The 22,959-nt window shown below is 45.9% G+C and overlaps 1 protein-coding gene across 1 annotated transcript; it reads right to left on the bottom strand.

The window, feature by feature from the left end:
- Positions 1-1,578: 1,578 nt before the first annotated feature.
- Positions 1,579-18,142, bottom strand: PLA1A (phospholipase A1 member A). The gene is made up of 11 exons (XM_005420572.2): positions 18,070-18,142; positions 16,258-16,459; positions 14,756-14,933; positions 13,248-13,356; positions 10,382-10,483; positions 9,481-9,570; positions 8,462-8,629; positions 7,315-7,404; positions 6,750-6,858; positions 3,253-3,417; positions 1,579-1,926 (listed from the first exon to the last, which is right to left on the bottom strand). The coding sequence occupies exons 1-11, from the start codon at positions 18,140-18,142 to the stop codon at positions 1,842-1,844; spliced, it is 1,371 nt and encodes a 456-aa protein (XP_005420629.1). The 3' UTR covers positions 1,579-1,841.
- Between the last annotated feature and the right edge of the window lie 4,817 nt (positions 18,143-22,959).

The raw sequence follows: 22,959 nt of genomic DNA, 5'->3' as shown, positions 1-22,959 counted from the left end.
GCTGGTCCTTCCCTCAGCACAGGGAAGGATGTCCTTCAGTGCCTCTGGGCACAGACATGCTGGGGCACAGCCATTCTGCCTGTGGGGCTTTGTGTCAGCCCTGGGCTGGTGGAGGCAGCCCCACCTGCCCTGCCCTGCCCTGCTCACACAGGGGCTGTGGCCCAGCCTCTGGTTTGGCCTGTCTCACAACTCTCAGCTGGGCAAAACCTGTGCCCTTGGGATCTGGCACTCTTGCCAAGGGCCTCTGGAGTGGTATGTGGGATCTGTACACAGCTCCTTGCACTTCTTGCCTTTGCTGCCACACCAGGGCGGGAGAATGGGGCTGACCCAGGCCTGGGAATCATCCTGCTCATGGTTGTTACCATGCTCTGTCAATACATTGGTGATTCAGCCTGACCCCACTGCCTTTCACAGCTCAGAAATGTCTGCAGCAGATAGACATGGGAGCTATTGGGGTCTCTTCTGCAAAGGAGCTGAAACGTGCAGTGGGACTGGGTCCATCTCTAAAGGTGCTTTGTGCACCTGCCTGAAGCAGTGGACCAGGCTGGGCTGAATTACACACTGCCCTTCACAGGTGTCTGCTGAGCTTATATTCCAGTCTTCAACAAGAAGATCCCAGGAAACTCTTCAATCATGGTGCCAACTAACCTGGAACTCTCTCAGGTTGTCAGAGTCCAGCTCTATCCCCCTCCCAAGTGTGTGTTGGAGATGGTGTTTGTTAGCTGTCCTTCCAAACAGTCATAAGGCAGGGCCCAAAATCCTGGATGTGAACTGAAAGCAGGAGCTAATCCTGCTGTGACACTGTCTAGTGGAGCAGGAGTGACAGCTCATGGCAAATGACTTGAGACAATTCTTCAATGCTTTTAGCATGTCCCTTACCCCTGGTCATGGAATTCCTAGTGCACTTTTCTATCAACTCAGTGAAGCCAGTACAGGGAACCAGAGAAAATGGTCAACAGAAGATGTGATTTGTGGGCAGAAATGATGAAAGACTTGTCACCTCTTTAATTTGTATACATATCATGGTGTGGAAAAGGTGTGGGTGTGTTGTTTCTGTGGTCATGCATCCCACTGTAATCTTTCACCAATTATTTCCAGACTTCTACTACTTTTTCAGGTCTGAACGGCTGTGCTGAGTTCCTGGGATTAATTTGTGGTAGGTGGCCCTGTGGCTACAGTGCTCCATTCTTCTACTACCTTCTATTCTGGGCAGATGGTGAAAGCAGTGCAAAATGGGATGTGAGAGCTCTGTGCTACTCCTGGTGCCTGCTTCACTTCATGTGAGCTTCAGAGAGATTTATGTGCTGTGAAATCAATAGGGTCTCCCTCTGAAAGCAGCTTGTAGATGGGACTAGTGAGTTTCCCATTGGAGCTCTGGCTAAGAATGGCTCCTTCATGTGCCAAACTTGGACCACACAGTTTCCTCTTGCTGAGGAAAAATAACAGCTCTCACCTTTAATATGAAGATTACATAACAGTTTATATATAAACCACTAATGAATTATACTAATACTCCCACTATAAAAAGAATTATATTATCCACTCATTCTTTCATACAGATTCAAGCCTCGAGATTAAATGACTTTCCTGTCTCACTTTGAGAGCTGGGTACAGAACCTGTGAGACAAAAGTGTCAATCCAGTCTTTTAACTGGAAGATTTTGCTGTAACCAGTTAACCTTGTATTTGTCAATCTGCCATGCACTTGTTTTCCTTGACATCTTGTCCCTAATGCAGGGAGTAAAAAACCCATCCAGTTTTATGGTGAAAGTATCATCTGGGAGAAGAGAGCAGCAATAGGTTTAGGACATCTTTCTGGTTCTGTGTGTCCTGAAGGCAGAGCTAGGCACAAGCAGCAGGCAGGTCATAGGAGATGTCTGTTTTGCTGGGGAGGGTGAGGCTCCAGGGCAGACATGACATTGTCCTGCTGTGGGAAGAGCACAGAGAGGTCAGGCTGGGCATTGGCAGGCACAGGTTCCTATCCTAACACAGAAGCAAGCAAAGTGCTGTACTCTGAACTGCTTTGCAAAGGATAGGGAATGGGATGCTATGCTCTGGCTGGGATGAACTGGCTGGAAGGATGTGCATGGGCTTGTGTCCTTCACCTTTCCCTTGACCTGAGCAGCACCACTGCTGCTCTGAATGCTCCCAGCATAGTGACAGGAGCACAGTTGTGAGCCTGTGCAACTCTACAGATTTCTATCTGTACCAAAGCCAAGTCCAGTGCTTCCAAGGATGCAGGTTAGCACCTCTTTCAGGCAACATCCCTTGCTGTCCCATTCATAAGTGATAGAAACACATCCATCCCAACTCTGGAGTGCAAAAGATGCTTGTAAGGAATAGTCCTTATACTCAAGGGAGTACCTGGTATTTATATAGGATTGCCTTTTTTCTTCCCCTGTCTGAGACTACTGGAGATTAGATAGATAGATAGATAGATAGATAGATACATACATACATACTAGAACTTCAGCGTCCTTACTGTCCATCAAAACAGAATTCAAACCTGCTTTGAAGTATCCACTAGCTTGCTTCAGCCTTGAGCTAGAATTTCAGAAATAATGTGGATGGACAATTGAATGTGTCAGTATAAACCCAGCTGTTTTGTCCTGCCTGCAAGAACTTTGGATCTGCAAAACTCCTGTCAAGAATGTTTTATTATGGAGAAGACAATTATCTCTCTCAAGATGAGAAGGACTTGGCTGCTTTTACTCTGGGAAAGGTAACTATGGCTGAAGGTATATGCTCTAACATGTCTGACCTAGAAAATGCCAAAATGGTTGTCTATAGCCTTAGAGCTTTATAAACCTTTCTGTATAAGACACAGAAATATATTATTGGTCTTCTGTTGTCTCATACTGAAAAATGTTTACCTGTCATGTTTCAGATGGGAGCCCCCTAGTTTAGACAGGGGAAGATGGAGAGGGCAAACAAGGACAAAAGAATAAATTCTAGTTAGTACAAACTTTTGCCATGGTTTGTGACTTAAGTATCTTCAAGGTGATGTGAGTTGCAGCCCTATTCCTTCCATGGCGCAACAATTTTATCCTGGGGGAAGAATTTTTAAAAACTCCTGGACAACTACCTTTGTAGCTTTTCTCTTTCACAAGTACGAAATGAGTTATGTGGGGATACAGAGGTGATGGAAAAGACCTCTTTAAGTGTTTCCCTAAACAGGAAGAAAAATGCAAAACAAACCACAGGCTGTGTCCACAGGCTCAGTGCATCCCTGCACAACATTCCTGAGGCTTACCTGCTATTGAGAGGCAGTGGTGCTACACAGAACTTGCCAACAATGGATGGCTCATCCTTGCTCCAAAAATGATTCCTGGGGATATACTTCAGGGTCACAGTGTTTATCTGGCAGAGGGGAACTTGGTGGGCCAGCAGCCGTTTGCCTGTCTCCTGGTCCTTGGGTCTGCAAGGCAGGATGAGAGATGTGAGGGATGTGTTCAGCCAACCTGCAGATACAGTGCATATCCATGGAAACACTGGGGAAATCTGCAGTGTTGTTGTGAAGCCCTCACATAACAAAATGGAGTGAGAAGACTCGTCTGTCAAAACAAGGCATTGCATGAGTGTTTTACAGGCTGTCTCTCCATGTTTTATCTCAGGAATATTCAGGAATATTCCTGTATAAATAGCCTTCCTTCCATCACCAACTCTTCTTACTGTTGCATATTGATTGAAACACTGCTCAGCTTGCCACAGAGAGGTAAGTAGTAGATAAGTCAACGTCTATGAAATGATGAATGGCATGGATAGGGCTCAGTGGGGATCAGTACACAAACTGGGGTCCTCAAAGAAAGCTAAGAGGCGTCAGGCTCAAAAAGAATGCCCACTGCACAGAGTACCACTCCTTTCCAGCTGTTAAAATCCTTGCTTTGGGATGTTGTGAATGCCAGGAAGTTCATATGGCTGTACAAGTCAAGGGAGGGGGACTGGACAGGTTTATGGAATACAAAAGCTAGTAGGGATAATGATCTCATCTTTGGCTCTGAAAGTCCCTGAGATGTAACTAGACACAGGGAAACTCTTTGGGGAAGTATTGCTACATGCTTGCAAAGAGATATTTTTTATACTCTTCTGTAGCTACTTGCTTTTGATCATGTTGAAGGTGGGATGCTTGGATAGAGGGACCTTTGTCCATCCCTATGCTCTTACCCAGGCAATGTGAACTGAGAAGTGACAGAGGTTTGGTAATGAGCCAGTGGCCAGAGCCCAGTGAGTTGTGTGCCACAGATCTGTGCTGCCCAGGTATTCTAAGTCCCTTCTATGGAGTCCATGCAGGGAGCCTTGCAGTTGATCTGTTTGGCACCTCCTGGAGCATGGAGATCACTGATTTCCTTGTGCTCATGAAGAATGACGTGTGCAGCTGGCTTGGCACAGTCCCAGAACCACCTGGGTGACTGTCTGATCAGAAACATGATGGCAGGGAAAGGGGAGAGGTGACAAAAGGGTCAGGAAGAGCCTACAATTCTGCTAACCAAAGTAACTCTCAGGCACGGGCTGACAGCAGCATTCACACCAGCACACCCAGTCCCTCCCTTAGACTGCAACAGTAGTTGCTGGCTTTTGTGCGTCTGTGTCTGGCTTGAAGCTGCTAAAAATAAGAAGCATGGCAAAATTGTGGTTATAAAAGTAAATAATGGATAGCAAATGGAGGCCATCTCTCTATGGCACGTTGTCCATGTCGGAGGAATGCAGTACAGTTAACCATGTTGGAAGAGCCACTTCTGGGACTGACACTTGGTCCAATCCTGCACAACGTTTGGATGGATTTATGAGACTTGGCTGGCTTCAGAGGTATGTTTTCTTGGATATGGGGGATGATGTCATGTGATGTGTAAGCACACAGCAGTGCAGCTGGGAAGTGTCGTGTGTAACAAACTCCTCACTCATCAGGCCCATCCCTGTCAGCTACTGAAGCTTGGGGACATGTCTCTTGGGGCATTCTGAGTAACATGTGGGGAGAAGTAAGATTGGAATGGGTATTTGGGAGAGGAGACGAGAAGGGCAGTTTGAGGCAAGACACAACCATGTGAGTCCTTTAGCTGAACACTCCCATGTAAGCCCCTCTGCACTTCTGGGAAACTGCAGCATGATATACATGACAGATCATCTGAGATAAGTCACTGATCGATCAGTGTCTCAACTGTGATGTGAGGATCTATGTTTAGATGCCCATTTGATACTCTGAGCTTGACTGCACTGGAAGGCTGAGCTTTGCCTACAGCAGGGAAATTTGCCCTTTGCTACTAGTGGGAAATAAAAAGGTTATCTTCAAATTTATACTCCCAAATCTGTAGGTTTATAGCTGTAAGCAAATTTTTCAGTTTAGCCTTGTGCTTCTAAGAAAGGCATTTAAGAGAAACACAGCTGCTGCTCCCCCCCGCAGGGCATCTCTGGCTCGGTTACCCTGCTCCAACTCCACTGTCTCATTAAACTGGAGGGTACAGCAAAGCCTCGGGATTGCCTGCCTGGCTCACTTCCTTTCCCTCCAGCGCTCACATGCCTCCTGCTGGACTCCCACCAAACCTAGTGTCCGACAGCTGCCAGTGGGAGCGCCGCACGGGTCCTGCTCTGACCTGGGCACTACTATTTCTTCCCTCCTGCATCTGTGGAAAAAGCAGATTTGGCTTCCAAACCAGGAGGAGTTGAACAGACTGAGCTCCACCAGGCTGGAGTACAAACCCAAATTCTGGTGCCTGGCTGGAAATCTGTGACCAAGCATCTGCGTCACTCTGGAAAGTACCCTGGAGTGTGGCTTCCCCTTCCCCATTTCTCCCCCTGCCTCCTGGTGCCCATGACTGAATCAGCAACACCGTTAGCTCCAGGTCACAATATTTTGGCTTAGCAGTAAGGACTGTGTGGGAGCCAGCACTGGAACCCCTATGATCCTGGGAGAGCTGGCTGGGACTCTTTATCAGGCTGCTGTCCTGCTTCCTGCGGCAGCCAGCAGCATGTGTTAGCTGCATTATGGTTCCCAGTCCAGAGCAATGGGCAAGGAGTAGGAAGAAGTGAGGAAGACTCTGGGGAACTTGTTGTGGTGGGAAGATCCCCTGGTGGCAAGAGCTGTGGAAGCTGTGGAGTCTGATCTTTTAATTCAGACACAGTCTGGTGGAGGGTGGTGCTTTCGAGAGGCATCTTTCTGTCTACACAGTGGATCTTGGTCCCCTGCCCCTTGCTTTTGCCTGCAATGGGAGTGAGAGCATTGCTCCCTTCCTGCAGAGGCAACAAGTCCTGACACATTTCTGACTATGCTGTGCACTTGTCTCCTCTTTGCAACTGCTGCCCTCTTGGGCATCAAGAGAAATGTCTAAGCCACCAAGTCCATCCCTCTGGAGCCTCTGGTGGGTTGGGGTCCTGCTGTAAGCCCCCCCTGTCTGCCAGGCAGGGCTAATAACTACCTGACAGTGACTGCAGTTTGGAGTGGAGCCAGGTCAGGGTATGGTGTGGAAAAGGAACCAGTGTAGCCACACAAAAGGATGCAAATCTGGGGCTCCCAAGCTGTTCCTACTGCTTTGTGCACTTGGGAAAGATACAGACCCAGTCAGGGTTACTGAGTAATGGTAGCACATGCCTGATTCTTCAAGGCATTAAAGGAAAATGGGGTGGGACTCAAGAAACAAGGTTGTGGTTCATCACTTAGGGAAATACACTGTTGTTGTGCTTTTCCTGGACTAGGATAAAACATCCTTACTCATGGAGCTGGGAAAAAACAGGCCAGAAGCAAGCACTGTCACTCACATGATGATCTTTGCTGTGTCCTTGGTGCTGTTGCTGCTGAAACCAATCTCAATGATGGTGACTCTGTTTCTTTTCTTCTGCAGCTGGAACTCAACCAGGCTGTGGTGGACTGAGCAAGAAGAAAAGAGTGTGGGTGTGAGGACGTGTACTATCTGTGGGACCTGCCCACGACAGAAGAGGGGCTCTAGCACTCATTCCCTGGCCCCACCAGCAGAAAAGATTGAACAGACATAAGAAAGAATCAAGTCTCTGTGCTGTGTGAGGCACAGAGGGCATGTCTGTATAGCCCAGTGTGAACAGACAGGCATTTTCAATGCCTTGTACTCCAGCCCTGAAACACACATGGCTGTGTTAGCTCAGGCCTGTGCCCACACTAACAAATCTGTTGGAAAGGGCTTTATGGAGAAGATGTGCAGGGTTATTGCTCTTCAGTGGTGTGTCTCAGACCCCATTGCCCACAGCAGCTGACTCTGATGGGGCAGTGTGCTGTAACTACCTGGGCTCCTCAGAGGATCTGCTTCATTGGCCAAAACGCTCTGGCTCCTTTTCCTCTCATGCCACTTACCACAGAATGGGGCTGAAGGACTGGTCATTAAAAAAACTTTCACTTCCTGGGGCAGCCTGCTCATGTTGACACCTGCCTGCTCCAGCAGGCCTGCAGGGGGAAATAAAGTCCGTGCAGGGAAAGCCATGAATGACAGAACAGAAATATAAGTAAGACATATAACAGAAATATAATATATATCAGTCACCTCCTTTTCACCGTGCCTGACTCCCCTGTCTTGGAGAACAGGTCCCTTTCTTAGACCAGTACAAATCAGAACAAGTACAAGTTTGTGGTGTCTGACCGGTTAACATTCCCTCAGAAAACCTCCTCTGGCTACCCCAGGTAATCATCCCCAGAGAACCTCTTGGTGGCTTTCTTGTCATTCCTCTGCCAACAAACTGTGCTGTCAGCTGCATCTGTGCAAAATGAGCAAGACTAAGGACTACCAAGTCGGGAAACCTGGTGCAGATGTAAATGACAGTGCAAACAAAAGGGAAATGGAATTCCTTGGTCAAATGAGGAAACCACCATAACTTGTGGCTTGCGTCATTGAATCGCTGGCAAAATGGTTTGGTGAGAGAACCATTTTGCTGATCTGAGAGAACCTATACCAAAAAAGGCCTCTCTTTATGTTCCTCTGGTACCACACTGCAAATAGCAGCAGAGAACACTTTCATGCCACAGCCCAGCTTCAGAAGCCTAAAAGAGGCGCCTACTACCTTCTTCCAGTCCAAAGAGTTCATCTTTGGGGTGACCGTGGCAGAAATTTATGAAAAGGAGGTGACTCAGCAACACTGAGTGGTGTAGAAGGCTGGAACTTCAGGCTTGAACTAAAATTTCCAGCTGCCTCGCTAAACAAGACATTTTTTTGAGCTGATTGCCTACTGATCCTGGATGGCAACTCTGGAAACTCTCTTTCAACATATATCTAGGAAAAGTTTAAAGATCAGAAATGTTCAAGATTTTGCTGTTCTACCCTGGTTAATATATGAGTTTTCACATTGTATCTACAGAAGCCTGAAAACGAAACAGCTTGTCACTCTTCCCAAACAGATCCAAAGCAAATCCTGCTCAGAGAAATCTGGACTACAGCCTGTGCTCTGCACTGACACCATCAGGAATGTATTGCCATCTGCTCCAGGCAGGTCTCATGCTGGTACTGTACCTATTCTGGGGCAGGAGGACAGGAAGGGTTTTGCACAGTCCAGGCAATGACCATTTAGAAAATCTTGATGACTTTCACAGGGGAAGCCCATGATGGGACAGGAGTGGCTCAGGGCACTGATGTAGAGATGCACAGCCCTCATGTGATCGCAGATCAGGAATTTATAGCCTGCAAGGAAAACATCAACCAGAGAAAAGCAGCCATGAGTCTTCCTGTCAGCTTCAGGCTTTTTGCTCATTCCCAAGGAGCTGGGAGTGAAGGAACACTGTTACTGCAGTGATGACCTTCCCATTAATAACATTTTGCAGGGCATTTCCGTGGCTGCAAGCCCAGATCCCACTGCAAGAAAAGTTCTGCAGGAAGTTAGAAGTGTTTTTGTCTCTAAGAGTGAGTCCTTTGGAAGAGAGGGACCACAGGGCTGTCATGTTTCTGTCAGTGTCCCATCAATCAGGCCATTAATAAGCTCTCTGTAAGGGGGTGCAGGAGCTTTGACTCCCACCTGCACGGAAACCCCAGCTATGGGAAATGAGGTACCATAGGTGTCTCAGGAAAGCCGACCCTCAATGCAGCTGACTCATACAGAACATATTTGAATGTTAATGAGTTCACACTGTTTACTGTGGAAAGTCCTCTTCTCTAGAAGAAAAGGACAGTAATTGTACAAACTGTCTCTCTAAGTAGACACAACTTCCAGCATGAAAACAAAAAGCAGCTTTTGCTAGTGCTACCTAAGAGCCTTTCTAGCAAAGTGTCATTTTTACTGAAGCTAGAGTTTTGTGTCACAGAGAAGCATCACCAAAATGACATCTCTTGACAGTGGTGCTGCCAAGACACTTGATCTGTATGTGATTTTAATGTCACTTGCTTCTTGTACTGCTGAGAAGAGATGTGGGCTGTGAATATGTTTGTCTCGCTCTGCTGACTGCCCTGGCTGTAGCAAGAGCTGCTTGCCAAACAGCATTTTCAGAGTCTGCTAAATGGCCATGAAAGCTCTCTGCTTGGCCAGAGAGTGTTCTTACCTGCAGAGATGAATCGGGGGCATCCTGGCTGATCTTTGCCTCCGTTGACAAAGTAATCGATGTGGCCTACAGGAATCCGGATCCCGAAATCTGAAAGGAGGGGAAATGCCACTTCATTCTCAGTCTTGGCTCTTCTGTAGGCTTTACCCTACATGTTGGTGACAGGTCCCAATAACTGCTTGAGCATTAGTAGTATTGGAGCCAGCCCTAACACTGGAGACATCAAGGCCAGATTTCCTGCTTCTACATGTGCAGGTTTGATGCATGGAGCAGAAAATGCTCCAGGCCCTGCCATCAAAATGACTGGAAACCGTGTCTTAACCACCAGCTCAGCAACTCTAGTTCTTGATTCTATGTAAAGGAGAACTAAACTGACCCCAGCCTTAATGTGGGATTGTGAAGGATAATTGAGAGTTGTGTTGGTAGAGGTTTTCGTGGTCTCCAGGCAAAAGGTGTGACTCAAAGGCACCACATTATTCTTTAGCACACGTTCTGCCTATGCAGATCCTCAGTGCTTTAGAGAAGTTACTCTGTTGTTGCACCAGCTTTTGGTTTGACTCTGTCACTTTCCAACAGCACCCTGGGTGGCACCTTTCTTGCATCAGCCAGGAAAAAACAAAGTGAGGCTAGACCTATAAATTCCCGTCAGGCAGTAAAAGTCATGCCGAGGTGGTTCTGCATAAACTCACTCTGCTGTAGCAAACTCTGCCTGTCTGTTGTTTGAAGTGCTCTGGGGTACGAATTCATCATCAAAACCTTTCTTAACAAGACTCTTCCTCAAGACTGAACTTGAACTCATAGCAGTTTGGCAAAAAGAGGGACAATGACCTACAGACGCCTTAGCAACAATGATGTCAGGAGGGACAGAAGGGCAGGCTGAGGAGGAGGGAAGCGAGCTTACTGTCAGCATCAGTGTGAATGGCTTCCACGAAGAGGGCATCCCCAGGATCCAGGCGTTCCTCGGGGCTGGCGCTGGTGTACTTAGGGCCTGCAGGATCCAGGGCTGTAACAAAATGAAACACCTCAACAAGTACTCTTCAGCCCTTCTCTTTCTGGACCAGTTATTTTATCTAAAACTTTAAAAATAGTGCTAGGCAGATATAATAAATTATTCCCAGGTCTCAGCAATTAAGCTCCAGAATAGTTTCTGCTAGAAGCAACCTCCACTACAGCTTCCTTGCATTGTTCCCACTGTTCCACACCCTTTGGCAGTGTTTTAACTAAAGGTTTTATGCTGTAAAGCCATGACTGAGCCTTAAATAGCTCTAACAGAGTGGGTGCATAGTGCTTCTTGGAGTTTTGGTGAAAAAGAATCAAACTTTTTAATGCCTTCCCAAATTGTGCTGTCGTGCGTATTAGCACTACAGTCTGAGAAATGTCACTGCAGATCAGCAGTGAATTCAGCACCCCAGGCATTAGCCAACTCAGGAATTAGAGAAATTTCATACTACCTAACAATTTTAAACCAAAGAGGCTTCTGAGTTCTTTCCCCACAAATAAAACTGAGTCTTTAGCAATCATCTACATTTTTGCCTAAAACTTGCTCCTAGAGCAACTTCTGTGGACTCAAAGGAACACAGAAAAGTATCCTTGGCAATACCAAGAAGCAGATTTTGGGGTTTTTTCCTGAGGTTTATCCTGTTCTCATTTTATAGAAAAGTAACCTCACAAGACTTTTTTTCACTCCCCAGGCAACAGTAGTTTAGGAAGCAGGTCTGCTCCTTGTGCCATTAACCTTGGAGCTGGCTGGTTTCACAGCTGTGGACTCACTCTCATTAATTCTCCATGGAGAAGGCAGTATCAACAATATACAAATGGGCATGTCTGCATTTGTGAGGGGAGAGGGAAGGAGAAAAAGAAGGAAAAAACCCTTCTTTTCTGTTCTTTCTGTAAATAAAAGCTAAAAATAAGACTTTAATGTTCTTTACCCTTGATATGCACAAAAAGCTGAGAGGTTCCCCACCCACTTCCACAGACCAAGTTGTAGTTAAAAGCTTTAAAAGATACTGAAAATTGTTATTTAGTATGGCATAAAATTCTTAGTGAGGAGACAGAAACCTAATACGAACATACACTCCAGCAAATTGTGGCTCTGGGGTCAAATTCCTGTGTGAGGAATTTGTGAGGAGGCAGGAGATGAGATCAGGCATATCTTGGGTCTAAGCCAACCTGTCTTCAGGATCCTAAATCTGAACTGGAATCTGCAATGCCCAGTGTGCCTATGAAATCACAGGATAAACAGGAATGTGGAAAAGGGATCGTATTCGAGCAGAGTTAAAAATGGAATAAATAAATCTACAAAGCTTCTATTACATGTGGACAACATATAGAGGAAGAGTGCTTGACTATGAAGTTTATTACTGTGGTTTCATGGAAATGTGTCTGCTTCTGCTCATCTGAAGACACCACTGATCATAAAATTCTAGTGCAGAACAGAGGCTGCTCTAAATTTCTCCTAATGTAAAGTTTGATCCACAGCTTTAACAAGGGCTCAACATGAAATTTACTTCCTGTTAAGAAAAGCCCATATTTCATGCAGCATGGGTAGCTGTGAAAACTGAACCAACATTTCTCTGGACTGCCCAGCCAAGAGTGGAGTGAGACCCTTCGTGAGGATACCTCTGTGAGAGCCACACTGCTGGAGACTTTGTCTGTTCCTTCATAGTGGCATTCCCCTCCTATCAAAATGAACCTCTGTTGGTCATTCCCAGAATTTAGTAAAACCCTTGACAGTCTGATATGACATACAATGCAACCCCACTTTGAGGAGGGGTGGTGGTGGTGGTGGTGGTGTGTGGACTAGAGAGACCTTCCAAAGTTTCTTCTTACCTAAATGATTCTGTGACTTTATTCATGATTCACACCTAAAGGCTGAACAGGTCCTGAGTACACCAAAACCTCTAAGTGACAGGATCAGCCTATAACCATTTTGCTCTGCAATTCCCCCAGTGGAGTCTCTTCCTCATACCTCTGGCTGTGTTTAAGGTCAGCTCTGTTTGGTACACACTCTGTTTGGGTGGCATTAGATCAGCCTACTGTGAAAACAGCCAGCTCGTGGGGGAGAACAGCAAGGAGCCTCATCTGGGTCCTCCCAATGTTGGCTCAGGCTCTTCTTGCATTTGTTCCTTGCCTGAGCCGTGTGGTAGGGATGCCATGTCCTGGCCTTTGCCTTGTTGGTCAGCCTTGGTCCTGACTTGACTTCCCAGCTTGGTCTTGGGCTTGCCTTATCACTACAAACTAGACTGTGCATGACCCTGGTTCCTGTCACTGCACCTGCTCTGCTCTCCTGCCCAGACACAGTAGGACTCATCCATCCCTTGTCTGTGAGGCCACTGCCCACCTTACTGTCCCCTTGGCTCTCAGCTCACGTTTTCTTGCAGACCGGCTCACTCCTGCTGCTCCCCCCACAACTGCATTGTAGGCTTTAATTCTAAGAACCACATGTGCGTGCTATAATTCGGAAGCAAGGCTTCTGGGTGTTGTGGGTTTTCACTAGTAATGAGGGCTTGTACCAATGCTAAGCTGGCACCAATTTGAGGAGTGTAGCAGAGGTGGAAGCACCTTTTTGCAAATACTTGTGTTCTTTTGGCAGCATGGATGGGACTGATGTTGGAAAGGCGCTGTCAGAACCTAGGGAGAAGCCCATAAGCTTGGATCTAGTGAGCCCTTATGAAATGAAAAGACCACTCTGAATGACTCCCCTTTCTTGCTCTTGCATTCTCTCTCCTGAAGGACAGGTGAGGGCCCCAGACTCAGAGTGGGGATACCTGTTATCCGTCCCAGGCGGCCGCCGTGGAAGTGCCCCACCAGACCCCCGACATGTGCTCCCAGGCTCACCCCAATGATGTGGATAGATGTCCCTGAGACTCCCAGGGCCTGCAGGGTGACAATAACACAAATTACTCTTTCTGTAGCAGAAAGGTGAAATACCCTGTCCCAGCCCACACAGCAGCTCTGTAACTCTCCTAATGTAGGATTGCTTTTGAGGTGTACAGTGGGAAACTAAATACTTGAGGAAATGATGGATTGCACTTCCTGTTTTTCAGGGCCTTTCTTCAGGTCCACAGATGCAAACCCAGCCCAAAACAGGTTGGTCAGCACCGCAAACATTTCATGGAGGGTTTACATGTAGCTGGTTAACACAAGGCTTCATCCCCCTGATTGCAGAAGTCTTGTTCAGCTGTGCTTGGCATGAACAGAATGGGACACATCTGGGTATTTCCACATACTGGGAAGTCTATCTGAAGCCCAGAGCAAATATAATATAGCCTCAAATCTCACTCCCTCTAGCTTCCTGGACAACATTTCTCAGCAGCAGAAGAAGACTATCTGGTGAATATGGATCTGAGAAGACACAAGGCAGACTTTAGGTTTGTTCTGAACTGAAGAGGCAGCTGACAACTGGGATTTTTTCCAGAAAATGTCAAAACTCCAAGGGAAGAAGAAAAATGGTGGCATGGTGTTCCAGATTGCAATGCAAGATGTTTTCTATTACCATCTGTATGGCAGATTATCTTTTGTCAAGTGGGCAGTTTGCCTTATCTCTCTCTTTGAGTGACCACATTCACACCTCCCTCGGGAGGGGACCTCTGCTGATAACAGACTGTTGAACATCAGTGCATGACTGATAAGAACTGTAACATCCCATTGTGAGATGCTCTGCCCAGAGGGAGGAGCCAAGCATTGCTACCCAGATATAGTTCTGAGATTCTGGAACACCAGCAGGGCTTTTCTCCATGGGATTCCCCAGAGGAAAAGCAGCTGCCTCTTCTTCCACTGGATCTTCGAAGGAAGAATACATCCTTCTCTACAGATTCCCCTTGCTCCAACAGAACCACACCTGGTACTTCAGGAGGACTGCAGCCACATTTCCAATTGGACTGCCACCAACACCCTGACCAACAGGGTGTCAGGTTGGGTTCTGACTCTGTCAGTGTTGTTCTAGTGGACTGCATTATTTATGTTATTTTTTTTCTCTCCCTATTAAAGGACTGTTATTTCCTGCTCCCATATCTTTGCCTGAGAGCCCCTTAATTTAAAATTATAGCAATTCGGAGGGGTGGGGAGGGTTTACATTCTCCATTTCAGGGGAGGCTCCTGCCTTCCTTAGCAGACTCCTGTCTTTCCAAACCAAGACACATGGTCAAGCCTGGATTGAAAGAGGGAAAAAGGAAAAATCTGGAATAAAAAATCCACTTGTCCACCTCCTGGATACAGCAGGTTGGGAGCAGCTCCCTGGCCATTTTCCCTGCACTGGAAATGCACAGTGGCTTACCAGGAGCTTGCTGATGAACTGTGAGATGGCGAGGGCCAGCTGTGTGACATTCTCCACTGCAGAGGGATAGGCTCCTGTAGACCCATAAACCCAGTCCACTGCGATCACATTCACCTGGCTGGTGTGCAGTATGGCTTGGACAAGCCCTTCAATCCAGGAAGGTTTGGTACCCAAAGCCCTGAGGAGCCACCAGAGACAAGGGTGTTAGCTGTTCCCCAAAAAGGGTATGTGCCACTGTGTTGTTCTCTGGTGCTGGAGCTTCACATGTCTCAGAGGAGGCTGCCAGACAGTGGCTGGAATTTATTTTTGGTGCCAGACTCCCACATCTGGATTTTTTTTTGAGGTGTAATAATACTTTCCAGAATGCTCTGAATTGGGGGGGGGAACCAGATGTTTTAATGAATGAGATAATATTTGCAGGGCTCAGGCTGAGGTCTCACCGTCTCTGTGTTTCATTTAGCCACCAGAGAGGCCACCTGGAGTAAGTGAGGTGACTGGGAACACCTGGATCCTTCTCTGCTGCTACTGGCAGGAAGTCCTTGCCCAGATCACCTGGTTTTCATTGCTACATTTTCTCATCTCTAGACAATCAAAAATAAGAATCTATACCAAAGAATTCCAGGAAAACCAAGGAGGCTCTGTTCTGCCCAATTTCCCTAATACCATCTGGTGAAGAATGTGCTGTCTCTCTTGAAGGCAACAGCTGGTTTTCTGGGAGGACCCTGCAGCATCTGCTGTGCTTTCATCCTGGTTTTCTATGCACCTTCTATTCAGGGTTCTGCACTTCAAAACAAATAATATTATATGGTCACACCTGACTGAAAAATGGCACAGAAGCTTGCAGACTGATGGCAGTTAAAAAGGAACACCTGGCTCCAGTCCCAACACTTTCAAGAACAGAAGGATAATCTGTCTGCTTGGGGTTCTAAATGGCTCATTAATCCATGATGTGGGAAGAGAGAGAAAGGAAGAAAGGAAGAAAGGAAGAAAGAAAGAAAGGAAGAAAGGAAGAAAGGAAGAAAGAAAGAAAGGAAGAAAGGAAGAAAGGAAGAAAGAAAGAAAGAAAGAAAGAAAGAAAGAAAGAAAGAAAGAAAGAAAGAAAGAAAGAAAGAAAGAAAGAAAGAAAGAAAGAAAGAAAGAGAAAGAAAAGAAAGAAAGAAATTTATACTAATTTCTAAATTTTTTAGGCTTCTAAGGGTGTGAAGCATGCACAAGAAAAGGCAACTGGTCACAAACTAAAGGACTTCAAATTGTGCTGTAATGTGAGGTATCAGCAGCATTTTCCACCAACAGCCTCCTACAAAATTCCTGGGTCCAGTTTGGGGGTGAGAATCCCAGTCTCTGCTCTTAAGAGTTGTTTTTCATGCAGCCACTCTGCTGGGGAGACAAGAAGGTCACACAAGCAGGACAGTTGCATGCCAGCCCACCCAGTGCTTGGGAATGCTCGGGCAGTGTTTAATTTACCAGTGAAAATCTATTCACAGTGCTCTTCTTTCTCTCACCTGAAGCCATGGATGATGATTTTGGTGTCCAGGCTGCTGTTGAAGCTGCAGTTCTTGATGCCATCATCAGCTGAAATCAGTTCTCCACAGCTGGGGCTCGAGGAAGTGAACAGCAGAAACTGGACTTTGAGTTTGCTGCCCCGTAGGAGGTTGGCTCTCTGGAAGTCCACACATTGATGCTCTGAGAGCCTGTCTGTATTCCCTGCACAGGAGGGAGGGAGTGGCACATTTAGTCTGGGTCTGTGCAATGGGAAAAAACCACCCCTCATTCTAATTCATCAGGAAAATGAAGGTAGCAATTTCACTTCTATTGATAAAGATTAAAAGTATCTAGCAGAAATTAAAATGAGATAAATCTGGAAACTTTACCCAACTGATAAAGTTGTTTCTGTCCTTTGATGGAATTCCAGCTCTGTCTGGGAAAATAACCATGGATATCATACCAGCTTTGACTTCTGAGAGTTGTCTTACTATGAAGTGAGTGGTATTTTGCTGGGTTTTTTTTAAGAAAATTGGCCACCTACGCCAGCTACTAAGTACATTTATGAGGTGGCTGTTCGATCTTTTTAAAAAATGGTTGCTGACAGGTAGTCACCGCTGAATGGGGATATTTCTATTCAAATTCTGGTAGGCTTAGTAGAAGGTACAAGCCTAACTGACAATTGCATCAAAAATCCAGAAATAAGTATGAGAATGCTGATGATAAAACATGAGAATGCTGATGAAAAACTATGTCACTGATAATTTCACAATTGATTCATTTACTTGATGAAAATGCTTTATGAGAAGGAAAAGGTTGCTGCTGGAAGGCACTTTGACCTAGGCAGAAAAAATTAAACATCTGATCTGCAGCTATGAGCTACACCTGAGCAAATTTAGAAAGCACAAAAGTTCAGCAGTGTGTGTCACCAGCAGTGCTACTTTAAGAGCTGGTGTAGTGGCATCCTGCTGCAATGACAATATTACATGCACCTTCCCTTTCTGGACTGGAGGAGGTGAAGCAGCCTTGAATCTGACATACGATAAAATAATTATTCATTTATGTATTTTTAAATCAAACAACCAACTTTCCAATTTCCCTCAGAAGATACTTTACACCAGCTAGACAAAAAAAAAAAAAAAGCCTACAGGTCAGCACAAAGGGGTGAGATTCAATACTCAGATTCCCCTAGAAGGATGTGACTGTCCCTCACTGTTTGTTTCCATCTTCCTGAGCACTGACAAGGAAGAAGGAGATATTTTTAGAGATCAGCTTGGAAAAAATGTAGGTCATGAGCCAGTCTAAGTAGCAAAAGCGGGTCCAGTGCCAGCACAGTGAGTGTCAGAAATGGCATAAGATGAAGGGGATCATCAGTAAAGGTAAGGGAGGAGGTGCACTGCAGTGAAGCTGCAGGTGATGTGGGACTGTAGATGTGACCACTAAGGCAGTCTCATTGACACCACAATTAAAGAAAGAAATGGAATTGTGGCATTTGTTTATTTTTCTCTCAGCTACTGCAGATCACGCTTGCTGACCTTTTGAAGCAATGTGGCAAAGATGCCATTGCCAGAGGCCAAGTAGTCCCTTTTCCTTACACTTCAGGGCAAATCTGGATCATTCTTGTAAATCAGGTTAATGGAATTAAATCACTGAGAGTGATTGAATCAAAGCATAAGAGAAGAAAGGACCATTCTTGCAGTACTTTTTCTCCCCAGAACCTAACAAGGTAATTGCCAGGACCTCTTGACATACAGCTTGTTTAGGGAGAATTGAATTCAGATCCTTCTCTGTAAAACCTTCAATCCCTTGCCAGGCACTCATGTTTTTCTTACCTGTTTGTGCTGAGCTGGGCAGCAAGAGGAGAGCAAGAACCATGAGCAGCTTTCTCTTCAGATCTTCAACCATCTTCCTGTTCATCCAATACAAGTATAAGGATTGTACAGGGGAAAACCAGCTGTGGTTAATGATCAGCTTGACTCTGTAATGATCAATCAGCCTGTGCACTTTTGGGAAAATGACCTAATTTGGATTTTGAGAAATTACCTCTGCTCTTATTTAACCATTAGTCAAAATTTGAAGCAGAGGCTTCACTGACTTTTTGGTTAAAGGAGATGTTGACCTTCCTTTCCTCCCTACCTCCCTTTCCTCAAGGGAAACTTCTCACTTCAGAAATCAGCCAGTGAAACCAGTCCCAGCAAGCGATAGAGTTACAGTGCTTTATCCTTGCTACTTAGACCTTTCTGCCAAATTCTGACTAGGGATGCTGGTTTATCACAAGGCTTCACAGTGAGTCCATGCCAGGACTTCATATCAGCCTTGCATTGTATTTTCCTACTGCACTGCTGTCTTTCCTGTATTTCTGCTTTTGGTCAGATACCTGTAACAGTCTAAATAAGGCAAAACAGTGGATTACACCTGAAAAGTGAGGGAAAGGCAGGCTAAAATGTAACTGCTGGTCGTATCACCATAACAAGCCCAGACTACATTTTTTAGGGTGGGGGCACCCTTCAGTAATGCACCGGCATCATAAGCATGCAAATACTTCAAAAAGACCTTTGAATAAAAAACTTTTCCACTTTGATGTATACAGATGGAGAAGCATAAGTGCACACCCAGATGTGTAACATGGCATTGATGATGTGGAGGTACCATATCCCTGGCTGAGATGGACTTTCAGGTAAGGACACACGTGTATCCTCTGTGTTGGTCTGTCATGCTGCACAAGGCAGCTTTGCCCCTGGCTGTGCTAAATGGCAGGAAGGGGAATGAGCAAAGTAAAGTTCCCTGACCAGGTACTAATCTACAGTGGCTTAGTTGAACAACCTAATTAAGAAATTTCTTCAGTCTGATCAGGAAGATGACCAAAAACATTTCAAAAAGCATCAGACACTACTTTTCTTTAGAGCTACTGGTGATAGCAATGATTTCCTTACCCCAGTTTGTTCCAGCTGAAGGCTTTGGGGCTCTTTTAGGCAGAAGTTCATTTTATTTTCAAATCTTCTGAGATAAATTTCTCCAGTTTTCACTGAAAGTTAGGCAGCCTCAGCTGCCTGGCCTGGAGGACTATTGAATCCCACCCCAACTGCATCCTCCCAGAGATACATACAGAGATACCTTCTGACCCTGAAGTACTTGCCTCCAGGATCAAGCTGGCTTATTATTGTCAGAGAAGCAGGTCCTCAGTGCCTCACAAATATGTGCCTGAGTTTGTGAACCCAATCAATTTTCCAACATTGAAAACTGCAATGCCAATAGCCATCTCCTGGCTTCCAGCCCATACTTCACCTTTCCATCCCCAGCATCGGATTAATCTTATTTTATCTTACAATTCTCAGATTGTAAGATAAAGCCTGTGCATTCCAATGGGCCCATTCCTTCTTTGTCAAGTCCTATGGAAATTTTGAAATTCCATGTAATATAAAGCAGGCACCAGTATTACAGCCTTAGAGTTAAACATAACTTTGGCCAAGATTTGCAGATCTGGTTTTATTTTGTGTATTTGCAAAGCTGTTAAACAACATCCTGGTGCTTAACAATTCTGCAAATGCACAAAACTGGTATTTTTTAAAAAAGAAATATCTTAATGAAATAAAAAATTCTGTTTCCTGAGCAGTATTTTTTTCTGAATTCTCAGATTTAGTAATTCCTGGATTTTTTTTTTATTATAGCAGCACACCGTGGCAATTTCATACGTAAACAGCAAAAGCCACTCAAGTTACTCTGTGCTTAAAATGCTCTTACTAGTAAAGCTATTTTAGTATAAATGGCTTTCTGTTTATTGCTTGTGAACTTAATTACAGAGTAATTGCAGTTATATTAATTCAGAAACTTAATGCCACTTATTTTGCTTCCCAATGGGAGTGATTAGAATGGCAATGGGAGCACTATTGCAAAGATTTTCAAACCATTTTATATTTCTTTTAACAGTCCCTTACAGCACACAGTCATGAAGCACAGTGTGATTTGCTTGAGAATGTCAGGGATAGTGAAAGCAAACAAACTTGATTTTATGCACAAATTCTTTTCATTAAAAAGAAAATTTTAAAAATGTGCTGTCTGCATATTCAAAATGCTGAAAGTGCCCAACTCAGCTGAAAGTTTGAATCCCCACCCACAAAGCAACAGCTGGCAGAGGCATATAAGCATTGCCAATACCCAATGGTCAAATGGAAATCTGATCACAGGAAAATTCACTCAGCCTGGAAAACTAATTTTTGATACTGAAACAATGCAGTTGGGGAGCAGCACCAGACCTTGGGGGAAGCCAAATGTGAGCTGAGCAAATGATGACTATTTAAAGCCTCTCCCTGTGGCCTTTGCATTCAAAGAAGGGCATGAAATACATCCAGAGCTTAGGTCAGTGCTCAGTAAGTTCTGGATCCCCCCTACTGCTGGAATACTTGGTCTCAGAGCTCCTGTATTTTCCGTCATTTGTCTGTGAAGTGGAAACCATGGCTCTGTGTTAAGCAGGCAGACTCCTGTGTATTGTCCCCAGGACTGACAGAGGAACCAGGATTAGTTCTCATCTCAAAGCAAGTTGAGCTCCCTGCTTTCAGAAGTGTGTCCCAGCAATGACAGAGCAGGAAGTAAATATCAAAGATGTTTTGGCAACTGAGGAAGGGAAAACATGGGCAAGTCTGCTTGGGTACTCTGTCAGGAAAGGAGGAAAAACAGCCATCTGAGCCTTTTTTGAGTACTTTATGGATCTTCCACCTGGTATGCCTGTATAAGCATGTATAAGGGAGAATGCATTCTTACCATGTATCACCAAGTAGAAGAGCCTAGGTGGAGGCACCAGCCTCCAGATTCAAGTTTTTCTCTCAGTTTCTCTGCCCTGTGAAGCCCTAATCATCCTCTATAATGTGGAGCAGGCCTGCCTTAAGTGCATGTGCATGACCTCCTGTGGTTCCTTCCACCCTGAAATAACCTGTTTCAAAGTGAAAGCTGTGTGCTTCACATTTCTCTCTCCTAACCTTAGAGATTTCATGACCTACAGGAAAGCTGTATTGTGCAAGCATTCTCCCAGCAACAAGGTTCAATCCAAAGCCTCTGACATCTTGGGAGGACATTTTACCTGACAAGAGGACGAGTCAGCAGCAGAGAACATGTGCCCCTGCCATGAGAGTGCTGCAGGAAGATGGCCATGTTACATTTCTGCATAAACACTGTGACTTGGAGCCTTTACAGGGTAGGGGACTCCCTTTGACACTTGTCAGAGATTAAGGACAGAAGGGAAAAGGTAACCATGGGACAGGTGTGTACATGTCACTGAGCAGAAGGAATTTATGGGATGGGCCTGTCTCCATTTGTAAGTAAGCTACACGTCATGGCATTCCCATGCAGCTATGGAGAAAGGATCAGTATTATTCTGTTTTTGTAAGAACTGAATGAGACAGCATTGCTCAGCTCAAGATGCAGTGTCATTCCAGTTCATGCTGCAGCCTTCAGTGATGAGTCAAAGCAGCTTACAGTAACTCCTAGATGGAGGGGGAAAAATCCCTCAGAGGTGGGATATCTTCAGTGTTTACTCTGGTAGGACCTCTGCTTAGAGATACCCATGGCTGCCAATTTCTTTTTCTGATTGTGATGAGTGAAGTGCAAAGCTGAGGTCTCTCAAAGGGGTGGTGAACAGTCCGACACAGCTGCTCGTCAGTGAGTGTGGGGGCCAAGTGTGCTGAGAGAAATGTGAGAGATAAATCTGTGGTGAGAGCCTCCCTCCCAGCACTGTGCTGTGCTGGTGTTCCCCAGGACACACAGACAAGCTGCTGGGAGCTGAGCATGCTTTGGGGCTGTAAGGCCTGGACTCTTCTCAGCCAGGGTAATGCGCTGGGAGTGGGATGCAGGCGAAGGAGGTTGAAGCATCCACTCATAGCAGCTCACTGCCATGAAAGCTGGCTCAAGCTGCCTCTGGAACATTTGTCAGAGCAGCAGTTTTTCAGTAGCTGCTGAGTACTCATGTTTTCCAAACTGTTGTGGTTTTCCCTTTCTTTCTCAAAAACGCTCAGTAGTGTCAAGAGGCCGGTCATCCATTCATGAAAGGGAATCTGTGTTTGAGTTTTGTGAATGGGCTGCTGAGCAGCTGGTGTCAAAGAAAACCCCTAGAAGTTAGAGTTGGTTTCTGTTCTATTTAGTTTCCTTCACTCACCTGCCCCAGAGATCAACCTCACCTTGTGTGGAACAGGAGAGCATGGCCAGGCTTAGCCTTTGAGCCCACCCCTCAAAAGGAGATATTACCAGGTGTCCCTCGAGGAGAACAGGGGACATTTTTGGGAGCACGAGGGTGGTCAAACACCAGGCTCCAGGGAGCGTTCGGAGCCGGAGCTGTCCCTGCCCATGGCAGAGGGGCTGGAACTGACCCATCTATTCTGCGATCATTTTCTGACGTGGCGGAGCTGCGTGCCACCTGCTGAAATTCGTTCTTCACCTAATCCGCGTGGCTCCCATCCACACTAAATCGATTTACTTTCAGGCTTTCAATTATCAGAGCTGAACCTCCCTTAGGTAAGACCAACACGTCAACTTGTGTCGCCAGCGCTTCCTGGAGCGCCCCACGACGAGCCGCAAACGCCCTTCGCTGGCACTGCAAGGCCGTGCGTGGCATCCGGCCCCGCTCAGGGCGCACGGGAGGCTGAACCCTCCGCTCCCCACGGCCCCGGAGCTCCCAGCAGGCGCCCTCGGGGCCCTCCCAGCGGAAGCCGCTGTGGGCGGGGCGGGGGGCGGGC

The sequence above is a fragment of the Geospiza fortis genome, unplaced genomic scaffold, assembly GCF_000277835.1.
Source record: "Geospiza fortis unplaced genomic scaffold, GeoFor_1.0 scaffold1, whole genome shotgun sequence".
In the NCBI taxonomy this organism is placed as follows: Eukaryota; Metazoa; Chordata; class Aves; order Passeriformes; family Thraupidae; genus Geospiza; species Geospiza fortis.
This window is presented reverse-complemented; position numbering and strand designations above follow the sequence as displayed.